This window comes from Myotis myotis, unplaced genomic scaffold (assembly GCF_014108235.1).
Source record: "Myotis myotis isolate mMyoMyo1 unplaced genomic scaffold, mMyoMyo1.p scaffold_m19_p_28, whole genome shotgun sequence".
Taxonomy (NCBI): Eukaryota; Metazoa; Chordata; class Mammalia; order Chiroptera; family Vespertilionidae; genus Myotis; species Myotis myotis.
This window is the reverse complement of record NW_023416333.1, coordinates 843,519-866,355: the sequence shown is the minus strand read 5'-3', so window position 1 is coordinate 866,355 and position 22,837 is coordinate 843,519. Positions and strand designations below refer to the sequence as shown.

Below are 22,837 nucleotides of genomic sequence, written 5' to 3'. Positions count from 1 at the left end.
TCCTGCACACCCCCTACTGGGGCTGTGCCCGAAACCAAGGTACATGCCCTTGACTGGAATCGAACCTGGGACCTTTCAGTCCGCAGGCCGATGCTCTATCCACTGAGCCAAACCGGCTAGGGCAAGTTTTATAATTTTTGCATGTACCTGTTTTGTTTTTGTTACACTACTTCTTGAAGAATCTGTCTTTCCCTATTGTGTGGTCTTGCCTTCTATCTTACACATTAGTTAACCATATAGCTTTGGACATTTTAAAAGTTGTGTTACTTCTTTTTTCATGTTGACTTGTAAAAGGTCTGTATAAATTATAGTGTGGGGAGCGGCCTCGGTTTGACAAGGTCCCGAGGAGACAGTCTTTCACAAGGTGGGCTGTCACACACTCTATCCCACTAAAGTTTAAGTTACTGATTTAGCTTGCTAAATGCCACATAAGCAGGAAAATTGTGCTGCAGCAGCTTAGCTTGTGAGAATAAGGAAGTAGTCTAGCTGAGCTTAGATCATGAAAGCGGGTCTCAGCCGGCGACTGAGACAAAGGATCGGAAAAAGGGAAGTTAGCCTAGACGGTTAGAGGAGAGGCTTGCACTGATCGAATCGAACGTTGCTTAAGTTCTGCTGAATGCATATGTAACCAGTGAGTGTATAAAAAGACTGTGTGAAATAAACTCGGGGCTGCAGTCTTGAGTTGTCAGTCCTCCCGATCCCATCTTTGTGCCTGTCTCTTTTCTCAATCCTCACCCCCCTTTCGGGTATTGTTCGACTGTAGTGCCGGCAGGCTCCGGCATTATAGCTATTAACTACTTATCAGATAATATGCTTTGGAGACCTTTTTTCCCATTTCCCTGCTTGTATTTTGAGTGCACTGACAATTTCCTTTAATGTGAAGTAATTTTTATATGGGGTTTAATGCCTTTTTAAATAAATTCTTTATTAAGGTATTACAAATGTGTCCTCATCCCCCCCCATTAACCCCCATCCTACCCACCCCGCCCTCACTCATGCTCTCATCCCCCTGTTGTCCATGTCCATTGGTTTGGCTTATATGCATGCATACAAGTCCTTTGGTTGATCTCTTCCCCTTACCCCCTCCCTCCCCTACTTCCCTTTTGGGCATTGATAGTCTGATTGCTGTTTCTCTGTCTTTGGATCTGTCCCTGTTCATCAGTCTATGTTGTTCTCTATATTCCACAAATGATTGAGATCATGTGGTATTTATCTTTCTCTGACTGGCTTATTTCACTTAGCATAATGCTCTCCAGTTCCATCCATGCTGTTGCAAAAGGCAAGAGTTCCTTCTTTTTTACAGCAGCATAGTATTCCATTGTGTAGATGTACTACAGTTTTTTAATCCACTCATCTGCTGATGGGCACTTAGGCTGTTTCCAAATCTTAGCTATGGTGAATTGTGCTGCTATGAACATAGGGGTGCATATATCCTTTCTGATTGGTGTTTCTGGTTTCTTGGGATATATTCCTGGAAGTGGGATCACTGGGTCAAATGGGTGTTCCATTTTTAGTTTTTTGAGGAAGATCCATACTGTTCTCCACAGTGGCTACACCAGTCTGCATTCCCACCAGCAGTGCATGAATGTTCCTTTTTCTCCACATCCTCTCCAGCACTTGTTGTTTGTTGATGATAGCCATTCTGACAGGTGTGAGATGATACCACATTGTCATTTTGATTTGCATCTCTTGTATAATTAGTGACTTTGAGCATGTTTTCATATGTCTTTCAGGCTTCTGTATGTCCTCTTTCGAAAAGTGTCTAGCTAGGTCCGTTGCCCATTTTTTTATTGGATTGTTTATCTTCCTATTGTTAAGTTTCATGAGTTCCCTGTAAATGTTGGAGATTAAACTCTTTTTTTTTGTTTTGTTGATTAAGATATTACATGTGTCCTTGTCCCCACGTTACCCTCTACACCCCCCCCCCCACTCATGCCCTCACCCCCCCGTTGTCCATGTCCATTGGTTAGGCCTATATGCTTGCATATAAGTCCTTTGGTTGATCTTTCCCCCTTACCCCTACTCTCCCCTACCTTCCCTCCAAGGCCCGACAGTCCAATCAATGCCTCTCCGTCTCTGGATCAGTCCTTGTTCATCAGTTTATGTTGTTCATTATATTCCACAAATGAGTGAGATCCTGTGGTATTTATCCGTTCTCCAGTTCCATCCATGCTGTGGCAAATGGTAAGAGTTCCTTTTTCTTCTTCCTCTTCTTAAAGAATACCTTTCAGCATTTCATACAATGGTGGTTTGGTGGTGATGAACTCCTTTAGCTTTTTCTTATCCGTGAAGCTCTTTATCTGACCTTCTATTCTGAATGATAGCTTTGCTGGATAAAGTAATCTTGGTTGCAGGTTCTTGCTATTCATCACTTTGAATATTTCTTGCCACTCTCTTCTGGCCTGCATGGTTTCTGTTGAGAAATCAGCTGACAGTCGTATGGGTACTCCCTTGTAGGTAACTGACTGTCTTTCTCTTGCTGCTTTTAAGATTCTCTCTTTATCTTTTGCTCTTGGCATTTTAATTATGATGTGTCTTGGTGTGGTCCTCTTTGGATTCCTTTTGTTTGGGGTTCTCTGTGCTTCCTGGACTTGTAAGTCCATTTCTTTCACCAGGTAGGGGAAGTTTTCTGTCATTATTTCTTCAAAAAGGTTTTCAATATCTTGCCCTCTCTCTCCTTCTGGTACCCCTATAATTCTGATGTTGGTACGCTTGAAGTTGTCCCAGAGGTTCCTTACACTATCTTCATATTTTTGGAATCTCTTTTCTTTTTTCTTTTTCAGTTGGGTATTTTTTGTTTCTTTGTATTTCAAATCTTTGCCTTGATTCTTGGGATCCTCTTGTCTGCTGTTTGATCTCTGTAAATTATTCTTTATTTCAGTCAGTGTATGCTTAATTTCTAGTTGGTCCTTTTTCATGTCCTCCATGGTCTCACTATACTTATTGAGGGATTCATTAAATTTATCGGCGGTTTCCATAAAATTCTTGAAAAACCTTATAAACGTGGCCTTGAACTCTATATCCAGTCATTTGCTTTCCTCCATTTCTGCCATTTGTGACCTGTTTCTTTGTCTCCGCATTTTGGCTGCTTCCCTGTGTTGATAGAGTGGCCCTGCACGCCAGGTGTCCTGTAGGGCCCAGTGGCTCAGCCTCCCCAGTTACCTCGGGTGGACACTCTTGGTGCACTCTTGGTGCCTTGGTTGTTGTAGGATCACTGGGAGGATTTGACCTCCAGGCCAATTGGCTGTGAGAATCAGCTGTGTCTGAAGTGGGAGAACTTCTGTGCTGAAGACACTCTTCTGGCGCAAGACTTGCTTCAGTGGGGCTTTGGTGCTCACTGAGTCTGCTCCCTGAGTGTGTCCCTTATGGATCTGAGGAGTTGCAATCTGGATGGTCCCCCTCTGACCACTGGGTACAGTGGCTCCTGGATCTAAGAAGGTGCTAATTCAGCCTCTGCCTGAGGCCACACAGCAGGAGCCACGAAGAGGCTCAGCTGTGAAGCAATGCAAGCCGCTGCGGGGTCTTGGGCCTTCTCTTGGAAGTTCCGGGTCTGCCTGGCTCGGCTGCAGTTAGGTACATTCACATGCAAAAGCCTCTGCCGCAGCCTGGGTGGGGCGGGGTCTCAGGGAATCAAAGGGCGGAGCAAGCAGCTATGGCTGATTCTCCGCCCAGCCCTAAGGAGTCCCGTGTCTCAGTGACCCGATAATTGCTGCAAGCACCTCTGAGGGAAAGCCGCCCTCAAGTTCGCCCGCTGCCCGACAGTCCAGCTTCTCCCCGTATGAGTCCTGGGTCCCCAGAGACTTCCCGGAACTGGAGTTCAGAGCAGTTGGGAGCTTGTGATTCAAAAAGACAGCCGCGTCCTCAGGTGCCACCCCCTTTCCGTGCGCGCGCGCGAGCCGCCGTACCTCTGCACTTCACCTCCGCAGCTCCTCTGGCTCTCAGTGTGCTTTTCTTTCCTTCTAGTTGTAGAATTTACACTCAGCCAGCCTTCCTGTTGTTCTGGATGATGTCCGCTCTGTCCTTTGCGGTATTTTTCAATTGTTGTGGGAGGTGGCAATTTCCCGGTGTTTATCTATGCCGCCATCTTAGTTTCTCTCCGAGATTAAACTCTTATTGATGATATTATTGGCAAATATGTTCTCCATGTAGTGGGTCTTCTTGTTGTTTTGTTGATGGTTTCCTTTGCTGTGCAAAAGCTTTTTATTATGATGTAGTCCCATTTGTTTATTTTCTCTTTAGTTTCCATTGCCCTAGGAGCATTATCAGAGAAGAAATAACTTCGGCATATGTTTGCGATTTCGCTGCCTGTGGATTCCTGTAGTATTTTCATGGTTTTCCCGTCTTACTTTTAAGTCTTTTATCCATTTTGAGTTTATTTTTGTGTATGATGTGAGTTGATGGTCTAGTTTCATCTTTTTGCGTGTATCTGTCCAATTTTCCCAACACCATTTATTGAAGAGACTGTCTTGACTCCATTGTATGCTCTTGCCTCCTTTGTCGAATATTAATTGGGCATAGTGGTTTGGGTCGATTTCTGGGGCCTCTATTCTATTCCATTGATCTATATGTCTGTTCTTGTGCCAGTACCAAGCTGTTTTAAGAAAAGTGGCTTTGTAATATACAGTTTGATATCTGGTATTGAGATCCCACCTACTTTGTTCTTCTTTCTCAGGGTTGCTGCAGCTATTCGAGGTCTTTTTTTGTTCCAGGTGAATTTTTGGAACGTTCGTTCTAGATCTGTGAAATATGCCATTGGTAATTTAATGGGGATTGCATTGAATCTCTAGATTGCTTTCGGTAGTATGGACATTTTGATGATGTTGATTCTACCAATCCATGAACACGGTATGTTCTTCCAACTGTTTATGTCTTCCTCTATCTCTTTTTTCAGTGTCCTGTAGTTTTTCACATATAAGTCTTTTACCTCCTTAGTTAAGTTTATTCCTAGGTATCTTAATTTTTTTGGTGCGATGGTAAATGGGATTGCTTTTTTAGTCTCACTTTCTGTAAGTTCACTATTGGTGTAAAGAAATGCCTTAGAGTTCTTGGCATTAATTTTGTATCCAGCTACATTGCCACATTCATTTATTAAGTCTAATAATTTTTTGATGGAGTCTTTAGGGTTTTCTATGTACAGTATCAGGTCATCTGCAAATAAGGACAGTTTTACTTCTTCTTTTTCAATTTGGATGCCTTTTCTTTCTTCTTCTTGTCTAATTGCAATTGCTAATACTTCTAGTACTATGTTGAACAGGAGTGGTGAGAGTGGGCATCCCTGTCTTGTTCCTGTTCTTAGAGGAAATGGTTTTAGTTTTTGCCCATTGATTATGATGTTGGCTGTGGGTTTGTCATAGATGGCTTTTATTATGTTGAGGTATGATCCTTCTCTTCCTACCTTGCTGAGAGTTTTTATCAAGAAAGGGTGTTGAATTTTGTCGAAAGTTTTTTCTGCATCAATTGATATGACTGTGGTTTTTATCTCTCAATTTGTTTATGTGATGAATCACGTTTATTGATTTGCGGATATTGTACCATCCTTGCATCCCTGGGATGAATCCTACTTGGTCATGGTGTATGATCTTTCTGATGTACTGCTGGATCCGATTTGCTAAGATTTTTTTGAGGATTTTGGCATCTATGTTCATGAGGGATATTGGCCTGTAATTCTCTTTCATTGTGTTATTTTTATCTGGTTTTGGTATTAGGGTGATGCTGGCTTCATAGAATGAGCTTGGAAGTGTTCCTTCCTCTTGAATTTTTTGGAATAGTCTGAGGAGGATAGGTTTTAGTTCTTCCTTGAATGTTTGGTAAAACTCCCCTGTGAAGCCGTCTCGTCCTGAGCTTTTGTTTGCTGGAAGTTTTTTGATGGCTGCTTCAATCTCTTCCATAGTTATTGGCCTATTGAGATTTTTATATTCTTCCTGATTAAGTTTTGGAAGGTTATATTTTTCTAGGAATATGTCCATTTCCTCCAAGTTGTCTAGTTTGTTGGAGTAGAGTTGTTCATAGTATTTTCTAACAATCCTTTATATTTCTGTGGAGTCTGTTGTTATTTCTCCTCTTTCATTTCTGATTTTGTTTATTTGGATCCTCTCTCTTTGTTTCTTGGTGAGCCTGGCTAGAGGTGTATCAATCTTGTTTATCCTTTCAAAGAACCAGCTCTTGGTTTTGGTGATCTTTTGTATTGTTTTTTTGGTCTCTGAGTCGTTTATCTCCGCTCTGATCTTTATTATTTCCTTCCTTCTGCTTACACTGGGCTTTTCTTGTTGCTCTCTTTCTAACTCTTTGAGTTGTAGGGTTAGGTAATTTATTCTCATTGTTTCTTGTTTCTTGCAGTAGACTTGTAGAGCTATGAACTTCCCTCTCAAGACTGCTTTCACTGTGTCCCATACGTTTTGGATTGTTGTGTTTTCATTATCGTTTGTTGCCATGATGTTTTTTATTTCTTCTTTGATCTCTCTGGTAACCCAGTCATTGTTTAATAGCGTGCTGTTTAATCTCCAAGTGTTTGGTTTTTTTGGATTGTTTTTATTGTAGTGGATTTCCAGTTTTATACCATTGTGATCTGAGAAGATGCTTGATATGATTTCAATCTTCTTGCATTTGAAGAGACTTTGCCTGTGACCCGATATATGGCCTATCTTTGAAAATTACCCATGTGCACTTGAGAAGAATGTATATTCTGTAGCTTTGGGGTGAAATGTTCTGAAGATGTCAATTCCATCTGATCTAGTCAGTCATTTAGGATTGATGTTTCTTTGCTGATTTTTGTTTAGAGGATTTGTTGAATAGTGATAATGGGGTGTTAAAGTCCCCTACTATGATTGTATTGCTGTCAATCTCTCCCATGATCTCCTACAGAAAATTTCTTATGTATTTGGGTGCTCCTATATTGGGTGCGTATATGTTTACCAAAGTTATTTCCTCTTGTTGGATTACTCCCTTTAGTGTTATGAAGTGGCCTTCCTTATCTCTTTTTATGTCCTTCACTCTGAGATCTAATTTGTCAGATACAAGTATTGCTACTCTGGCTTTTTTTCTGCTTCCATTCGCCTGAAAAACCTTTTTCCATCCCTTCACCATCAGTCTGTGTGCGTCTTTTTTTCTGAGGTGGGTTTCCTGTAGACGGCAGATATATGGGTCATGTTTTCTTATCTACTCACTTACCCTGTGTCTTTTGATTGGGGCATTTAGTCCATTTACATTTAAAGTTATTATTGCCATGATCTGTTTGGCTCAGTGGATAGAGGTCAGCCTGCAGACTGAAGGGTCCCAGGTTCGATTCCGGTCAAGGGCATGTACCTTGGTTGCGAGCGCATCCCCAGTAGGGGGTGTGCAGGAGGCAGCTGATCGATGTTTCTCTCTCATCGATGTTTCTAACTCTCTATCCCTCTCCCTTCCTCTCTGTAAAAAATCAATAAAAATATATTTAAAAAAAATAAAGTTATTATTGATAGATACTTGTTTGTCGCCATTTTTATTCTTTACTCCTGTGTTCCTTCTTCATTTTCTATTTTTTCTTTTTATAGCAGACCCTTTAGCATTTCTTGCATTGCTGGTTTGGTGGTAATAAACTCTCATAGTCCTTTTTTGTCTGTGAAGCTCCTGATTTCACCCTCAATTTTGACTGATAGCCTTGCTGAGTACAGTATTCTTGGATTCAGACCCTTCCTTTGCATGGCTTTGTATATTTTATTCCATTCCCTTCTTGCCTGATGTGTTTCTGTTGATAAATCCGTCGCTAGTCTGATGGGGGATCCTCTGTAGTTAACTTTCTGTCTCTCTCTGGCTGCTTTTAAGATTCTTGCTGCCCTGACTGGTTTGGCTCAGTGGATAGAGCGTCGGCCTGCGGACTGAAGGGTCCCAGGTTCGATTCCGGCCAAGGGCATGTACCTTGGTTGCGGGCACATCCCCGGTGGGAAGTGTGTAGGAGGCAGCTGATCGATGTTTCTAGTTCTCTATCCCTCTCCCTTCCTCTCTGTAAAAAAATCAATAAAATATATTAAAAAAAAAAAAGATTCTTGCTTTGCCCTGACCTGTTTGGCTCAGTGGATAGAGCGTCGCCCTGCGGGCTGAAGGGTTCCGGGTTCGATTGCGGCCAAGGGCATGTACCTTGGTTGCGGGCACATCCCCAGTCGGGGGTATGCAAGAGGCAGCTGATGGATGTTTCTTTCTCATCAATGCTTCTAACTCTCTATCCCCTTCCCTTCCTCTCTGTGAAAAAAAATCTATAAAACCTATTTTAAAAAAAGAAAAAAAAAAAGATTCTTGCTTTGTCGTTGGTGTTTGCCAATTTAATTATAATGTGCCTTGACGTCACTCTTTTGGGGTTCATTTTGTTTGGGACTCTGTGATCTTCTTGATTTTGTGTGTGTTTTTTCTTCCCTATATCAGGGAAGTTTTCTGTCATTTTTTCAAACGGGTTTTCTATTCCTTGCTCCATTTCCTCTCCTTCTGACACAACTATTATTTGGATGTTGTTTCGTTTTGTGTTGTCCCAGAGTTCTCTTAGGCTCTTTTCCTGCTTTTTAGTTTTTTTTTTCCTAGAAGCTGCTCTGCTTATGTATTTTTTCCTACCTTGTCTTCTAGCTCACTGATGCAGTCCTCTGCTTCTTCTAGTCTACTCTTGATGCTTTATATTGAGTTCTTTATAGCAGTGATGTCGTTTTTCATTTCTTCTTGGTTTTTCTTCATTTCCTCTTCGTTCTTACTCATATTGTTGAATTTGTCTTCCATTCTTTTGATCCACTTTATAGCCATTTCTCTGAATTCTTTCTCTTACAGGTTGCTTGCCTCCATTGCCTCCATTTCGTTTACTTTTTCTGGTTATGCCTGTTTTTCTTTCATATGTGGGCTGGTTCTTTGTCTCATCATGATCTCTCATCCAGGTGTTTGGTTATGTAGTTCTCTCTCTGCTGCGTTGATTTAAAGGCACAAAATACAACACAAGGCACAACATACAAGGCACTGAACACAGATGTATTCACGATATTAATAACCCCAAATAAAGGTGCCCACCCGAGCAAAGAGAATTAGGAGATAAGGAAGAAAGAAGAGAAAAAGGTAAAAGAGAAAAAGAAAAAAAAAGTGCAAAAATTAAATTGGGAAAAGGGAGAAAAAGAAAAAAAAGTAAGAGAGAAAAGAGAGAGAATGAAATAGAAGAGGGGAAGAGACTATTTATATGGGGAGAAAACTCCAAAAGAACCACCACTAATCCCAACAAATTTTAGCAACAGATCCCTGGAGATGAATGCAAACTACAAACAACCACTAATATCAAGCGAGGCGAGGGAAAACAGAAGCACAAAAATAACTGGGGGGGGGGGGGGGGGACAATAGGAAAATAAAAAGAAAAAGCAAAAAAATATCACAGACAAGCATAAAAAACCCCAATATACTCAACAATCAAGCAAACAATAACAAAACGACAGAGAGAAAAAAAATTTGGATAGTGAGGAAAGAGAGAGGTGTATATGGATTTAGAGCAGGGGATTGGAAATTAGATATATAAGTAGCGTGAAAATTAGGGGGCAAAAAGAAGGAATAGGGAAAATCTAAAGCAGGAATAGGGTAGGAGAAACAGGACAACAAAAGGGGAAAAGTGAGGAAGAGAGTTTTGGCATAAAGGTAAAGTTGAGGTAGAGAAAAATGATGCTAAAGGAACGATGAAAATAGAATATAGAACACTAATCCCAAAATAAAATAAGGAGAAAATAAAATGACACTTTAAAAAGTGGTAAAATGGTAATAGTTGTAATACTGTTTAAAAATAAAAATGTAGTAATTAAAAAGGTAAAATCAGGTGATGAAAAAAGAAAAAAAAGTAGTTTCTTTTTTTTTTTTTTTTTTTTTATAAATATATTTTATTGATTTTTTACAGAGAGGAAGGGAGAGAGATAGAGAGTTAGAAACATCAATGAGAGAGAAACATCGATCAGCTGCCTCCTGCACATCTCCTACTGGGGATATGCCCGCAACCCAGGTACATGCCCTTGACCGGAATCGAACCTGGGACCCTTCAGTCCGCAGGCCGACGCTCTATCCACTGAGCCAAACCGGTTTTGGCAAAAAAGTAGTTTCTTAATTAAAAGGTGAAAAAAGAATTTAAAAAAAATGTATAGTAGTGAAGGTGCTTCAGTTCCTCTACTCTTCTTTTTTTTTTTTTTAATATATTTTATTGATTTTTTTTACAGAGAGGAAGGGAGAGAGATAGAGAGCTAGGAACATTGATGAGAGAGAAACTTCGATCCGCTGCCTCCTGCACAATACCCACTGGGGATGTGCCTGCAACCCTTGACCGGAATCGAACCTGGGACCTTTCAGTCCACAGGCCGACGCTCTATCCACTGAGCCAAACCGGTTTCGGCCCTCTACTCTTCTTTTTGGCAAGCCTTAGTCCTGCCAGGTATTCAGGAGATTGTTGAATTCCCCTGCAATACACTCTTCCTCCGTGTTGTAAACTAGTCCTGATTTTAAGGCAGGCCGTATTTGTTTCCCAAACTGCCTTTATTTGTGCTTACAGAAGAGTCAGTTCGTGGATCAGCCCCTGGGTGGCAGTGTTTCTGGATTGACCTCCAAGGCTAGTCCTCTCTATCCAGCAGTTAGGGTTTATTTTTTCTGTCGCACTTAAAACTGGTTTGGGAGAGTCGATTGCCGTAAAACCTGTTCTTTAATCATTACTTCCCACTCTGTTTCACAGGTTCCCCGAAAACAACTTTCCCCTGCAGTCTCTGCGAGTGACCCCAACTGGGCAATCCCATGCACTGGGTTTAATAATCAAACGCAAATATTTAATGGGAAGAGAAAAAACAAGAGCCTGAGTAGTTGTGCGAATTTGCAACCCTCCACCTTCCAGCTCTGTGCGCAGTTTCTTCCGCGTTGCCTCTCCCCCCTGGCACTAATCACTCAGTACACTGGCAAAATCCGAGGCTGCTTTTTTGCATCCAGTCCAGCTATGGGCTTATTTTTAGCGTTCCCTTTTGCCAGCAGCCCTGTGGGAGCCCTTCCACACTCGGGGATCATGCTGGCCCCAACAGCCGCGGACTTTGTGGGGCGCAGATTTCCCCCGCACGTGTTCCTTTCTCCAACCTGAATTGCAAACCACACCTTTAGGTGAAATCTTACCTTTCCGTGAGGAGAAGCAGGGCTCTTCTGAGTCCACATAGTGGACTTGAGATCTGTTGTTTCCAGGTTAGTAGCCAATCTCTGGATGTCGTGGATGCCGTGTCTTTGGATGTATATGCTTCCAATAACAGCCACTCAAGATGGCATGGTCTCCGTGGCTGAGCTGGTGCTCCAGGAGAGATTTCAGCTGCAGTCTCCAACCGTCCCCTTTCTCCGGGAGTCCTCTGTCTTTCCCGGCTGCAAACTGTCTCCCAGCTGAATAGCTTCTGCTTATTCGGGCTGTATGATACCCGTTTCAGCTTCTCACCCTTATCTGCTCCGGGACAAGGCACGGGACACATTGTCTATACCTCCGCCATTTTCCTGTCGGGGTTCAATGCCTTTTGACTATTATGCTTTGTTTACCTTTCCTCTTAGTGCTAGAATAAAAAATTAAATATCATAAAAACTTTTCTTTATGGCCTAGCCAGATGGCGTCAGTGGATAGAGTGTCAGCCTGTGGACAGAAGAGCCCTGGATTGGAATCTGATGAAGGGCACATGAGCAGGTTGCAGGCTCCATCTCCAGTAGGGGCCATGCAGGAGGCAGCCATTCAGGGAATATCTTAATGTTTCTATCTCTCTTTCCCTCTCCCTTCCTCTCTGAAATCAATAAAAATGTATTTGTAAACAAAAACAAAAACGTTTTTGTAACTTGTCATTTAATAGATTGACTTATTATGAGATTTATGTTTCAATCTTTTATCCACTTTGGTTTAATATTTGTATATGGTGTTTAATAACAGTCCAACTTTACTCCTTCTTTTACATGTAGACATCTAAGTATCTCAACACTATTCGTATATGTGTGAACTGCTTGTATTTGTGTCTCTTTCTCCAATTTTCAGGATCTTAAACGATTAATTTTTTATGTAGGCTACCTATTCCTTTTCACTATTCTCTCTCTATGGGGTTGCCTTGGTGGTTGATTTGTTACTGTCATGAGTTCCTTAAATTCTCTTCACATTTCCAGATATTTGTTGGCTTCTCTTGATAAAAATGTTAATGAATTAAAATTTTAATGATCTATATACAAATTCTTTGATTATTTACTATTTTTTAAAAAATGTATCTTTACTGATATCAGAGAGGAAAGGAGAGGGAGAGACTAATAGAAACATTAGTGAAGAGAGAGAATCATTGATCGCCTGCCTCCTATACATTGAGGAATTGATCCTTCAACCCAGGCCTGTGCTCTTATGTGGGACCAAACTGTGACCTCCTTGTTCATAGGTAGAAGCTCTACCACTGAGCCACCACTCTCAGGCAAATTCTTTGATGTTTTGAGTTGATCACATCTTTCATTCATGATTCTACGCTATTTTTTAATTCATGTTTTATGTAGTTCAATTTCCTCTTTTGGTGTGATGTTTGTAAAATACTTTCTCATTGTATTTTTATTTTTATTATATAATATTTTCGTGATATTATATCGTCTTTTTTCTGCTTCTTTACAACATTAAGATACTTATTTTCCAGTTTTTTGAGATAATTAATGTATTTTCATTAATGTAATTCCAGTTTTTATATATTTATTTTGTTTTCCTGATGGTACACTTTTTCTGTTTTTGATTTTTTTCAAGACTTGTTATCTTTTGTTCAGATTCCTGAATTGTAAAGTAGCAGGCTTTTGAATATGCTTTCTATGGAAGAAACAAATAATAACCTCTGGAAGAAATTCTCCTTTCGGTCTACACTGTTTTCAGGATATGTGTTCTTGGTTCGGTTGTCTGTTTAATTTCCCAGTTGGAAATGTTCTGTTTCCTTCTCAGACAACACGGTGTCTTTTCAGGCTTCATATACATGTTCAGTACCGCAGTTTTTATGGTGCTCAAGCAATTTCTCATTTGTAGCATCCAATACAGGGCACTCACCGTGCACTGCCATTCTGTTCACACTCTATGTCATACACAACAGGCACTTGTTCAAGAGGCTTCAAAAGAGGGAGATCATTGAACATGGACTTCCCTCATACCTCTCTCTCTCCAGGGAAGAAACTGGTAATTAAGAGTGTTTCAATAATATTGCCATTGTGTGCCAGGGAGTTTGAGCAGGTATCATTTGCAAATGTAGGCAGCTCTTTGTCCCTCCTTGATGTGAGTTTTCCTCATTGTACCTATCTTGAGCTTTGTTGAATCCTTCAGTGGGTCTTGGAGTACTCAAAACTGTCATTTGGCCTACAGTTCCTGGTAACTTCAAAGTGCACTCACCACCTGATTGTCAAACTTGAAAATTTGTTTTCTTTCAGGTATGTCATCGGAAGATGATCAGGCCTTTATTCCAAAGCCTGGAATAGAAGATTTATTCTCTGAAATAATACTGGTAAGATATAAAAGGTGTCGCTTTGATAATGTACACTTAATGAAAGCGTTGGAAGAGTGTGATGAGAATAAAGGGAATTAATATAAACAGATCTAATCTGGAATAGTTATCATAACAAAATTGTTGTTACCTATACAGGTCAAGTGTATTATGCTTTTGGGAAACCTCCCATATTAAAGTCAGTTCCATTGGCAGATCAGTGTGTTTCTGCAGGTGAAAGTCGAAAACAACTTTTTATTGTTATGCATTCTTGGAAAGGAAATCTGGAAAAACTAGGAATTATAGTCTGTAGTATAAATAATCCTTTGAATTGCTTAAAATACAGGGTGGGATTATACTTGCATGCAATCATGTCTAAAATGTAGAGATTTATAATGTACCTATAAAATTTAAATGTATTCAAATTGGAAATCTTATTAATTTATATATACACACACACACACACATATATATGTGTGTATATATATATTTTTCACAGAGAGGATGGAAGAGGGCTAGATAGTTATGAACATCGATGAGAGAGAAACATCGATCAGCTGCCTTCTGCACGCTCCCTACTGGGGATGTGTCTGCAAACCAAGGTACTTGTCCTGACCGGAATCAAACCTGAGATCCCCCAGTCCGCAGGCCAACGCTCTTATCGTCTGAACCAAACCATCCAGGGCTTATTATTACTTTTAAATATATTTTTATTAAACTCAAAGAAGTAGTGAGAGGGAGAGAGCGAGAGAAACATCATTGAGCTGACTCCTGCATCCCCCCCATGAGGATTAAACCGGAAACCAGAGCATGTGCCCTTGACTGAAATTGAACCTGGGTTCCTGCAGTCCTCAGGGTAATGCTCTATCCACTGAGCCAATTAGGCTAGGTATTTTATTATTTTTTTATTAGAAAATATATTTTTATTGATTTTAGATAGGAACATAGAGGAAGAGAGAAAGGCACACATCAATGATGAGAAAGAATCATTTCTTGGCTGCCTCCTGCATTCCTCATACAGGGAACCGATTCCAAACCCAGGGCTGTGCCCTCACCTGGAATGGAACCATGACCATCTTGATCATACATTGAAGCTCAACCAATGAGCCATGCTTGCTGGGCAATTTGGCAGTCTTTTATTTTATTTACTAGAGGCCCCGTGCACAAAATTTTGTGCACTAGGGTAGTGGGGTCCCTCAGCCCGTGCTGTACCCTCTCGCAGACTGGGACCCCTCGGGGGATGACCACCTGCTGGCTTAGGTCTGTTCCTCGGGGGATTGGCCCTAAGCTGGCAATCAGACATCCTTGTGGCAGCCCAGCAGCCCTCGGGGGATGTTCACTTGCCAGCAGGGAGCAGGCCTAAGCTGCAGTTGGACATCCTTAGCGCTGCTGAGGAGCCAGGAGAGGCTCCCACCACCACCGCTGTACTGGCAGCCATCAGCCTGGCTTGTGACTGCACGGAGCTCCTCCATGTGGGAGCTCACTGACCACCAGAGGGCAGCTCCTGCATTGAACATCTGCTCCCTGGGGGTCAGTGTGTGTCATAGTGACCAGTCATTCCCAGTCTTTCTGCTGTTAGGGTCAGTTTGCATATTACCCTTTTACTATAAAGGATAGAGGCCTGGTGCACAGGTGGAGGCCGGTAGTTTGCCCTGAAGTGTGTCCCAGACAGGGTGGGGGTCCCGCTTGGGTGCCTAGCCAGTCTGGGTGAGGGGCTGATGGCTGTTTCCAGCTGGTCACACCCCCTTCAGAGTGGCTGGCCAAGACAGCGATGGAAGTTCCCAGCCTCTCCTTTTTTTCTTTTTTTATGCAGGGATTTATTTACCTTCTATAATTGAAACTTTGTTGCCGCTCCAGCTCTGAGGCCAGGGCCTGCTGAAAGCAGGTATCTGGGATTCGTTTAGCTTCTAAAATCAAAATTTTGCTTTCGGAACTTAGAGCCGGGCCGTGGCAGGTGGGGAACCTTGGCTTCCTCCATCACTGGAGCAAGCAAGCCTCCTGCTCGCTTCAGCTGCATAGCTGCCGGCTGCCATCTTGGTTAGGTTAATTTGCATATTCTGCTGATTAGCCAATGGGAAGTGTAGCAGAGGTATGGTCAATTACCATGTTTGTCAATTATTAGATTAGATTTATTTATTTATTTATTTATTTATTTATTTTTAAATATATTAATGATTTTTTTACAGGGAGGAAGGGAGAAGGATAAAGAGCTAGAAACACTGATCAGTTGCCTCCTGCACACTCCCCATTGTGGACATGCCCATAACCAAGGTACATGCCCTTGACCAGAATCGAACCCGGGACCCTTCAGTCTGCAAGCCAACGCTCTATCCACTGAACCAAACCAGCTAGGGCAATTTGGCAGTCTTTTAAACAGGGATTCATTCTTCCTTCTCCGACAATGTTTTGTATTTATTTTTTGTTTATAATTTTAATAAATTAGGAAAGGTTTTTCTATACAACCCTCTTGGTTTAAAGAATATCACATTATGTTTGTTATGGAACAAGTGTACAAGTTTAATGAAGTTATAACTGTCACTAAAGGCCTTTCTATCTCCCATTGTCACTAGAGTACATATAATGGAGAGAGCAGTTATCAATGGATTGAACATTGGAAAAATTTTAAGCAAGAATCATATCTTAATCATCAGTGGAGAAGGGTGCTTGCAGAGGACCATTATAAAAGTGGAAAAGTCATTGACCAAATGTCCAATCCCAATACACATCAGGTTATTCTTATTGTGGAGAAGACACACAAAGGAAGTAAATGTGTCCAGTCTTTTCAGCAGTCTTCAAATTACCATGAACAAGAGAATATTCATTCAGGGGAGGAGGCTGACAACTGGAATCCTTGTGCTAGAATGTCCAGTCAAATATTCAATCTAAATAAAATGGAAAAAATCCGTAATGGAGAAAAATCTTATAAATGTAAAGATTCTGGTAAAATATCTAATTGGTCTTCAGGTTGTATTCCAAGTCAGAAAATTCATACTGGAAAGAAGCCTTATAAATGTGTAGAATGTGGCCAAGTCTTTAGATGGTCCTCAGAACTTACTCTGCATAAGAGAGTTCATACTGGAGAGAAGCCTTATAAATGTAGAGAATGGGGCAAAGCCTTTACAAGATCTTCACACCTTACTATACATCAGAGAGTTCATACTGGAGAGAAGCCTTTTAAATGTGGAGAATGTGGCAAAGCCTATAGATGGTCCTCACAGCTTACTACGCATCAGAGAGTTCATACTGGAAAGAAGCCTTATAAATGTGGAGAATGTGGCAAAGTCTTTAGAAGGTCCTCAGAACTTACTCTGCATAAGAGAGTTCATACTGGAGAGAAGCCTTATAAATGTAGAGAATGTGGCAAAGCCTTTACAAGGTCTTCACACCTTACTAGGCATCAGAGAGTTCATACTGGAGAGGAGCCTCAAAAATGTGGAGAATGTGGCAAAGCCTATAGATCGTACTCACACCTCACTATGCATCAGAGAGTTCATACTGTTGAGAAGCCTTATAAGTGTGGAGAATGTGGCAAAGCCTATAGATGGTACTCACACCTCACTACACATCAGAGAGTTCATACGGGAGAGAAGCCTTATAAATGTGGAGAATGTGGCAAAGTCTTTAGAAGGTCCTCAGAACTTACTGCACATAAGAGAGTTCATACTGGAGAGAAGCCTTATAAATGCAGAGAATGTGGCAAAGCCTTTACAACGTCCTCACACCGTACTAGGCATCAAAGAGTTCATACTGGAGGGAATCCTTATAAATGTGGAGAATGTGGCAAAGCCTTTAGAATACCCTCAGAACTTACTACACATCAGAAAGTTCATACTGGAGAGAAGCTTTATAAATGTGGAGAATATGGCAAAGTCTAGATGCTCCCCAGAACTTAGTCCGCATAACAGAGTTCATACTGGAGAGAAGCCGAGGATATGAAAAAGGACCAACTAGAAATTAAGCATACACTGACTGAAATAAAGAATAATATACAGAGATCCAACAGCAGACAAGAGGATCCCAAGAATCAAGTCAAAGAGTTGAAATGTGAAGAAGCAAAAAACAAAAAAACCAAAAAAAAACCCAACCGGAAAAGCAAAAAGAAAAAAGAATCCAAAAATATCAAGATAGTGTAAGGAGACTCTGCTACAACTTCAAGCGTACCAATATCCGAATTATAGGGGTACTAGAAGAAGAGAGAGTGCAAGATATTGAAAACCTATTTGAAGAAATAATGACAGAAAACTTCTCCTACCTGGTGAAAGAAATAGACTTACAAGCACAGGAAGTGCAGAGAGCCCCAAACAAAAGGAATCCAAAGAGGACCACACCAAGACACATCATAATTCAAATGCCAAGAGCAAAAGACAATCTTAAAAACAGCAAGAGAAAAAAAGTCAGTTACCTGCAAGGGAGTACCCACACGATTGTCAGCTGATTTCGCAAAGAATGTATGCAGGCCAGAAGGGAGTGGCAAGAAATATTCAAAGTGATGAATACCAAGAACCTACAACCAAGATTACTTTATCCAGCAAAGCTATCATTCAGAATTGAAGGTCAGATAAAGAGCTTCACTGATAAGAAAAAACTAAAGGAGTTCATCACCACCAAACCAGTATTATATGACATGCTGAAAGGAATTTTTTAAGAAGAGGAAGAAGAAAAAAGGTAAAGATAAAAATTATGAACAACAATTACATATCAACAAGTGAATCTAAAAATCAAGTGGATAAAAAATCTCAGGAACATAGTAAACTGGTGAATATAATAGAATCAGGGACATAGAAAGGGAGTGGACTGACAATTCTCAGGAGGAAAGGGATGTGGGGGCTGGGGAAAGAGACTGGACAAAAATCGTACACCTATGGATGAGGACAGTGGGGGTGGGTAAGGGCAGAGGGTGGGGTGGGAACTGGGTAGAGGGGAGTTATGGGGGGGGAAAAGAGGAACAACTTTAATGTTCTGAACAATAAAGATTTATTTTTAAAAAAGAATTTCTCAGTGTTACCTCATTACTTTCTTTCTTGGGATGGATTCAGCCCTTGTTAAACGGATTTTGTTGTCAGTTACTTAAATGTTGCTGGATATTGGTCATTCTTCCAAGAGAATCCCAGAGACCATGGCAGATTTGAGGTTGAAAAAATTTTTTTTCATCAGAAGTTTTTTGTCTACTGACAGCATGTCCACAGTTATATTCATAGAAGCGTTAGTTGTCCCTGCAGTGATTTCCTAGCCATGATTGTAAGTCCCAGGGACGGCAGGATAGCAGTGATTGAAATGAAAGCACCACATGCATTCCTTCTCCAGTGTCTTGTGAATTTGTACAAGCTGGTAATAGCAGATGCTTTGCATGGGCCAACCCAAAGGATCACACAATGATTAAAGAAACTGGATATTGGATACTCTTCTGCTCTACTTCCTGACATTCCCATGGAGCATTAATACATATAAGAATCTCCTGTCATGTTGTCTCTAGGTCTCTATCTGGACTGGGGGCTTTATAGTTTTGTTTGGGACAAACTGTTGGATCCAGATCATTGATAGGAATTTGATGTCACCTAGACAAGAGTTCCATTTTCTGGTACTGTAGTGAGTAATATTGAGGGTGTGTATTGATGGAAAAGATACAAAAGATTTGTATTTCACATGGTCATTAGGAAAATAGATGAAGCAGACATTGTTTTAGGGTTAAGAGGGCCTTCTGTCTTCATTTTGTCCAGAATGCATATTCTGCTTTGGGGTGAAAGGCTCTGAGTGAGAGATTTCAACATGTTTTAATCTCTTGGCACAAATGGAGTAATTACTGAAATTCAGAGGTCCACCAAAATATGTATTTTGCCAACCTGTCAAAAAAATGTCTGATTTTGACTCATGCCCACCACACAGCTATTACTGTGCATGACTTTGTCACATTTTATTCGACAATCTATCGGAAATGTAGTTTGTGCTATTGACTACATAGACAGGTGTTTCTTGTTCTAAAAATTCTCGCAGCACACCAGTTTGCCAGTGTGACACTCTGCTTGATAATTTCTGCTATAAACTTATCAAATCCATCTTGTCTAATGAGTCATTTAAGACCAATTTTCTGTATTGACTTTTTTTCTGGCAGATCTATCCATTGACGTCAATGGGAAGCTAAAGTCTCCAGCTAGGACTGTGTTAATTAATTTAAAAATGCCAATAACTATATACCTATAGTTAATAATCACTTACAATATAAATGAGTTAACTGCTTCAACCAGAAAACACAGGGTAGCTGAATGGATATGAGAGCGATACCCATACTTATGCTCTCTAAATGAGACCCATGTCAGATGAAAGTAAAGGGTTGGAAAAAAACTTATTTCATCTCTATCTTTGGGCCCCAAATATATTACTCTTCAGAGAATTTTGCTCTGGTGAGAGCACTAATCTTGGTCAGTGTACATATAATAGGCATGAGGATAACTGTGCTCAGAGTTAGCTGACCCATGTGGAAGTTCTGCCTTTTAGTGAAGTTAGCATGTAAATAGTTTATCATTCCCCAGAAATTTGTTTTCGAAGAAAAAGTAGAAGGAGAAATTCTACATTATTATTAACTAGAGGCCTGTTGCGCAAAAAATTTGTGCACTCAGAGAGGAGGGTCCCTCAGCCCGGCCTGCTCCCATTCATAGTCCAGGACCCCTTGGAGGATGTCTACCTGTCAACTTAGGCCGACTCCCCAGGGGAACAGGCCTAAGCTTGCAGTCAGACATCCTTCTGGCAGTCAGGGAGCCCTCAGGGGATATCCGACTTAAGGCTTATTCCCCCAAGGGATCAGGCCTAAACCGTTAGTGCTGCCACGAAGGTGGGAGAGGCTCCTTCTGGCTGAGTGACACTCCCCATATGGAAGTGCATTGTCCACCAAGGGGCAGCTCCTGCATTGAGTGTCTGTCCCCTGGTGGCCAGTGCGCATCATAGCAACTGGTCATTCTGCCATTCAGTCACTGTGCATATTAGCCTTTTATTATTATTATATAGGATGTCCCTATTTCCCCCCTTTTGCTCCCTCTACCCAGCTCTTGCCCCCCACTTCTCTCTGGCCATCACCATACTGTTGTCTGTGTCCTTGGGTTGTGCATATATTTTCTTTGGCTAATCCCTTCTTTAAATTCACTTCTTTAAAATTTTATTTTCAGATAAGTGCTTATAACTACACTATTATATATTTTGTATTATATCATTTAGAATTAAGATGTTTTTTAATTGAACCCTTGTAAATTTTAGCACAATTTAATAAATTATGCTAGAAGCAATTAGGAGATTTTTCATGTAATGCATACACATTTCAATAATATTTTATTAATTTTTAATTTTTCAATATTTTAATTTGAAATAATCTCATACATGTAAAAAAACCCTATAAAATACTACAGCATATTATGTGTATCCTTCACCCAATTTCTTAGGTGTTAATAATTTAAACATAACCATTATATAACTAACATAATTTGGAATATATTTTTCTTATAATCTCTTTAATGTTACTTAATCCATTTACTTTGTTTTTGTTAATCTTCACCCAAGGATATTTTTCCATTGAATTTTAGAGAGAGTGAAGGGAAAGGGAGAGACACATTGATTGGTTGCCTCCTGTACATGCTTTGATAGGGACTGGGGATCAATCCAGCAACTGAGGTACATGCCATTGACTGGAATGGAACCTGGGACCCTTCAGTCCACGCCAAATGCTCTATCCACTTAGCAAAACAGGCTGCAGCTTAATGCCTTTCTTTTAATCTATATGTGTCTTTATATTTAAAGTGGATTTTTAGATTCACCCTCATAATCTCTTTTAATTGGTACATTTATGCCACTGAATTTCAGGTGGCTTCCGGGGTGAGATAGGTGGGTCCCGGGGCAGCAAGGCATGGTCGGCTCTTGGGGCTTTCTGGGGAGGGCGTGCCTTGCCACCCCGGGACCTGCTGACCTCGGGTACCAGGGCAGCCGGCCTGCCTTGGATGGCGGTGTGCTGGCGGTTCACGCTGTCCCGCCCTACCTGCAGTATGCAAATTAGCCATCATCTTTGTTGGTGGTTAATTTGCATATCGTGCTGATTAGCCAATGGGAGGCATAGCGAAGGTATGGTCAATTACCATGTTTGTCTATTATTAGATAGGATGGCTCTTTAATGAGATTATAGAGACTACTAAATTAATAACATTCATTTGACAATGTACTCCCAAAACACAAAGACTTCAAATATCACAACTTACTATCAATATATTCTGTTGAAAATATATTAATTAAAATTTCTCTCCCACAGTGTTGGAAGGTATCTTATGTTATCAGTTGCCTACCCATGGTTGGACATCTGTGTCTGTTTCTTACACTTCCCTCATCTACAATAGAAATTAGACTTTTCAAAAATGAACAGCCGCCCTAGCCGGTTTGGCTAAGTGGAAAGAGCATTGGCCTGAGGACTGAAGGGTCCCAGGTTCGATTCTGGTCAACGGCACATACCCGGGTTGCAGGATCGATCCCCAGTGGGGGCCGTGTAGGAGGCAGCCAGTCAATGATTCTCATCATTGACGTTTCTATCTCTCTCTCCTTCCACTCTGAAGTCAATAAAAATATATTTAAAAAAAAAAATGAACAGCCCAAACATCATAAATAGTCAGCCATCCGAAAACACTGGTGTGGCCTATCTAATGAATGTTACTGCTAATAGTAGCAGTAATTAATAATAACAATAGGATTTTGTCAAGCTAACATATATGTATCACAGCTATTAATATTACTGACGGTATATTATATGCCCTTAAACTATAAGAAAATATACTAAACACAATATATAATAAGTAAAACAAAACCTGAATCATAATAACAAATTTAATCTCTTCTGCCGTACCAGCATTGCTCACTTATTGAGCATAGTCCTAGGAACTGGCAGGTGAGGGTTCCATTCTAGGTTGGTGCACATGCCAGGGTTGTGCGCTCCATCCCCAGGGAGGGGCATGCAGGAGACAGCTGACCCACCTCTCCCTCTTCTTTCCTCTCTGAAACCAATAAAAATCTATTTTAAAAAATTGCTTGTTATACTTAATAGAGGCCCATAAGACTTGACTGCCTCCCATTTACAGTATTTTCACTTTACAAAAAAAAAACAAAAACTGGCCCTGACTGCCATCCAAGGTTGCAGTCTTTGTCCAACCCCAATGGTCCATTATTTATGAAGAAAAACTAAGACTGAGCCTTCCCAGTACCAGGGCACCTCATTATCCTACAAAAAGTTGGCTCCTCAGTACTTCCTTTGGGTTGATTATCCTAAAGGGAATGTGTGCATGAAAAGGGGACACCTGCTAACTTACCAAGCTCATTGAAGGCCTGCATATCAGTCTTTCAAAGTCAGAGAC

At 40.8% G+C, this 22,837-nt stretch overlaps 1 protein-coding gene across 5 annotated transcripts in view; it reads left to right on the top strand.

Moving 5' to 3' along the window:
- Positions 1-22,837, top strand: part of LOC118649208 (zinc finger protein 737-like) — a 35,936-nt gene that overhangs the window by 8,358 nt on the left and 4,741 nt on the right. Inside the window, exons 6-9 of one of the 5 annotated variants that reach the window (XM_036296082.1) lie at positions 13,080-13,162; positions 13,411-13,484; positions 15,650-15,734; positions 16,034-16,168. In XM_036296082.1, the coding sequence (XP_036151975.1) occupies positions 13,080-13,162; positions 13,411-13,484; positions 15,650-15,734; positions 16,034-16,044 (253 nt within the window). In that variant the 3' untranslated portion in view covers positions 16,045-16,168. Of the gene's footprint in view, positions 1-13,079; positions 13,163-13,410; positions 13,485-15,649; positions 15,735-16,033; positions 17,487-22,837 lie in introns of those variants that run through there. The other 4 variants (XM_036296081.1, XM_036296084.1, XM_036296083.1 and 1 more) reach the window with 4 other exon arrangements.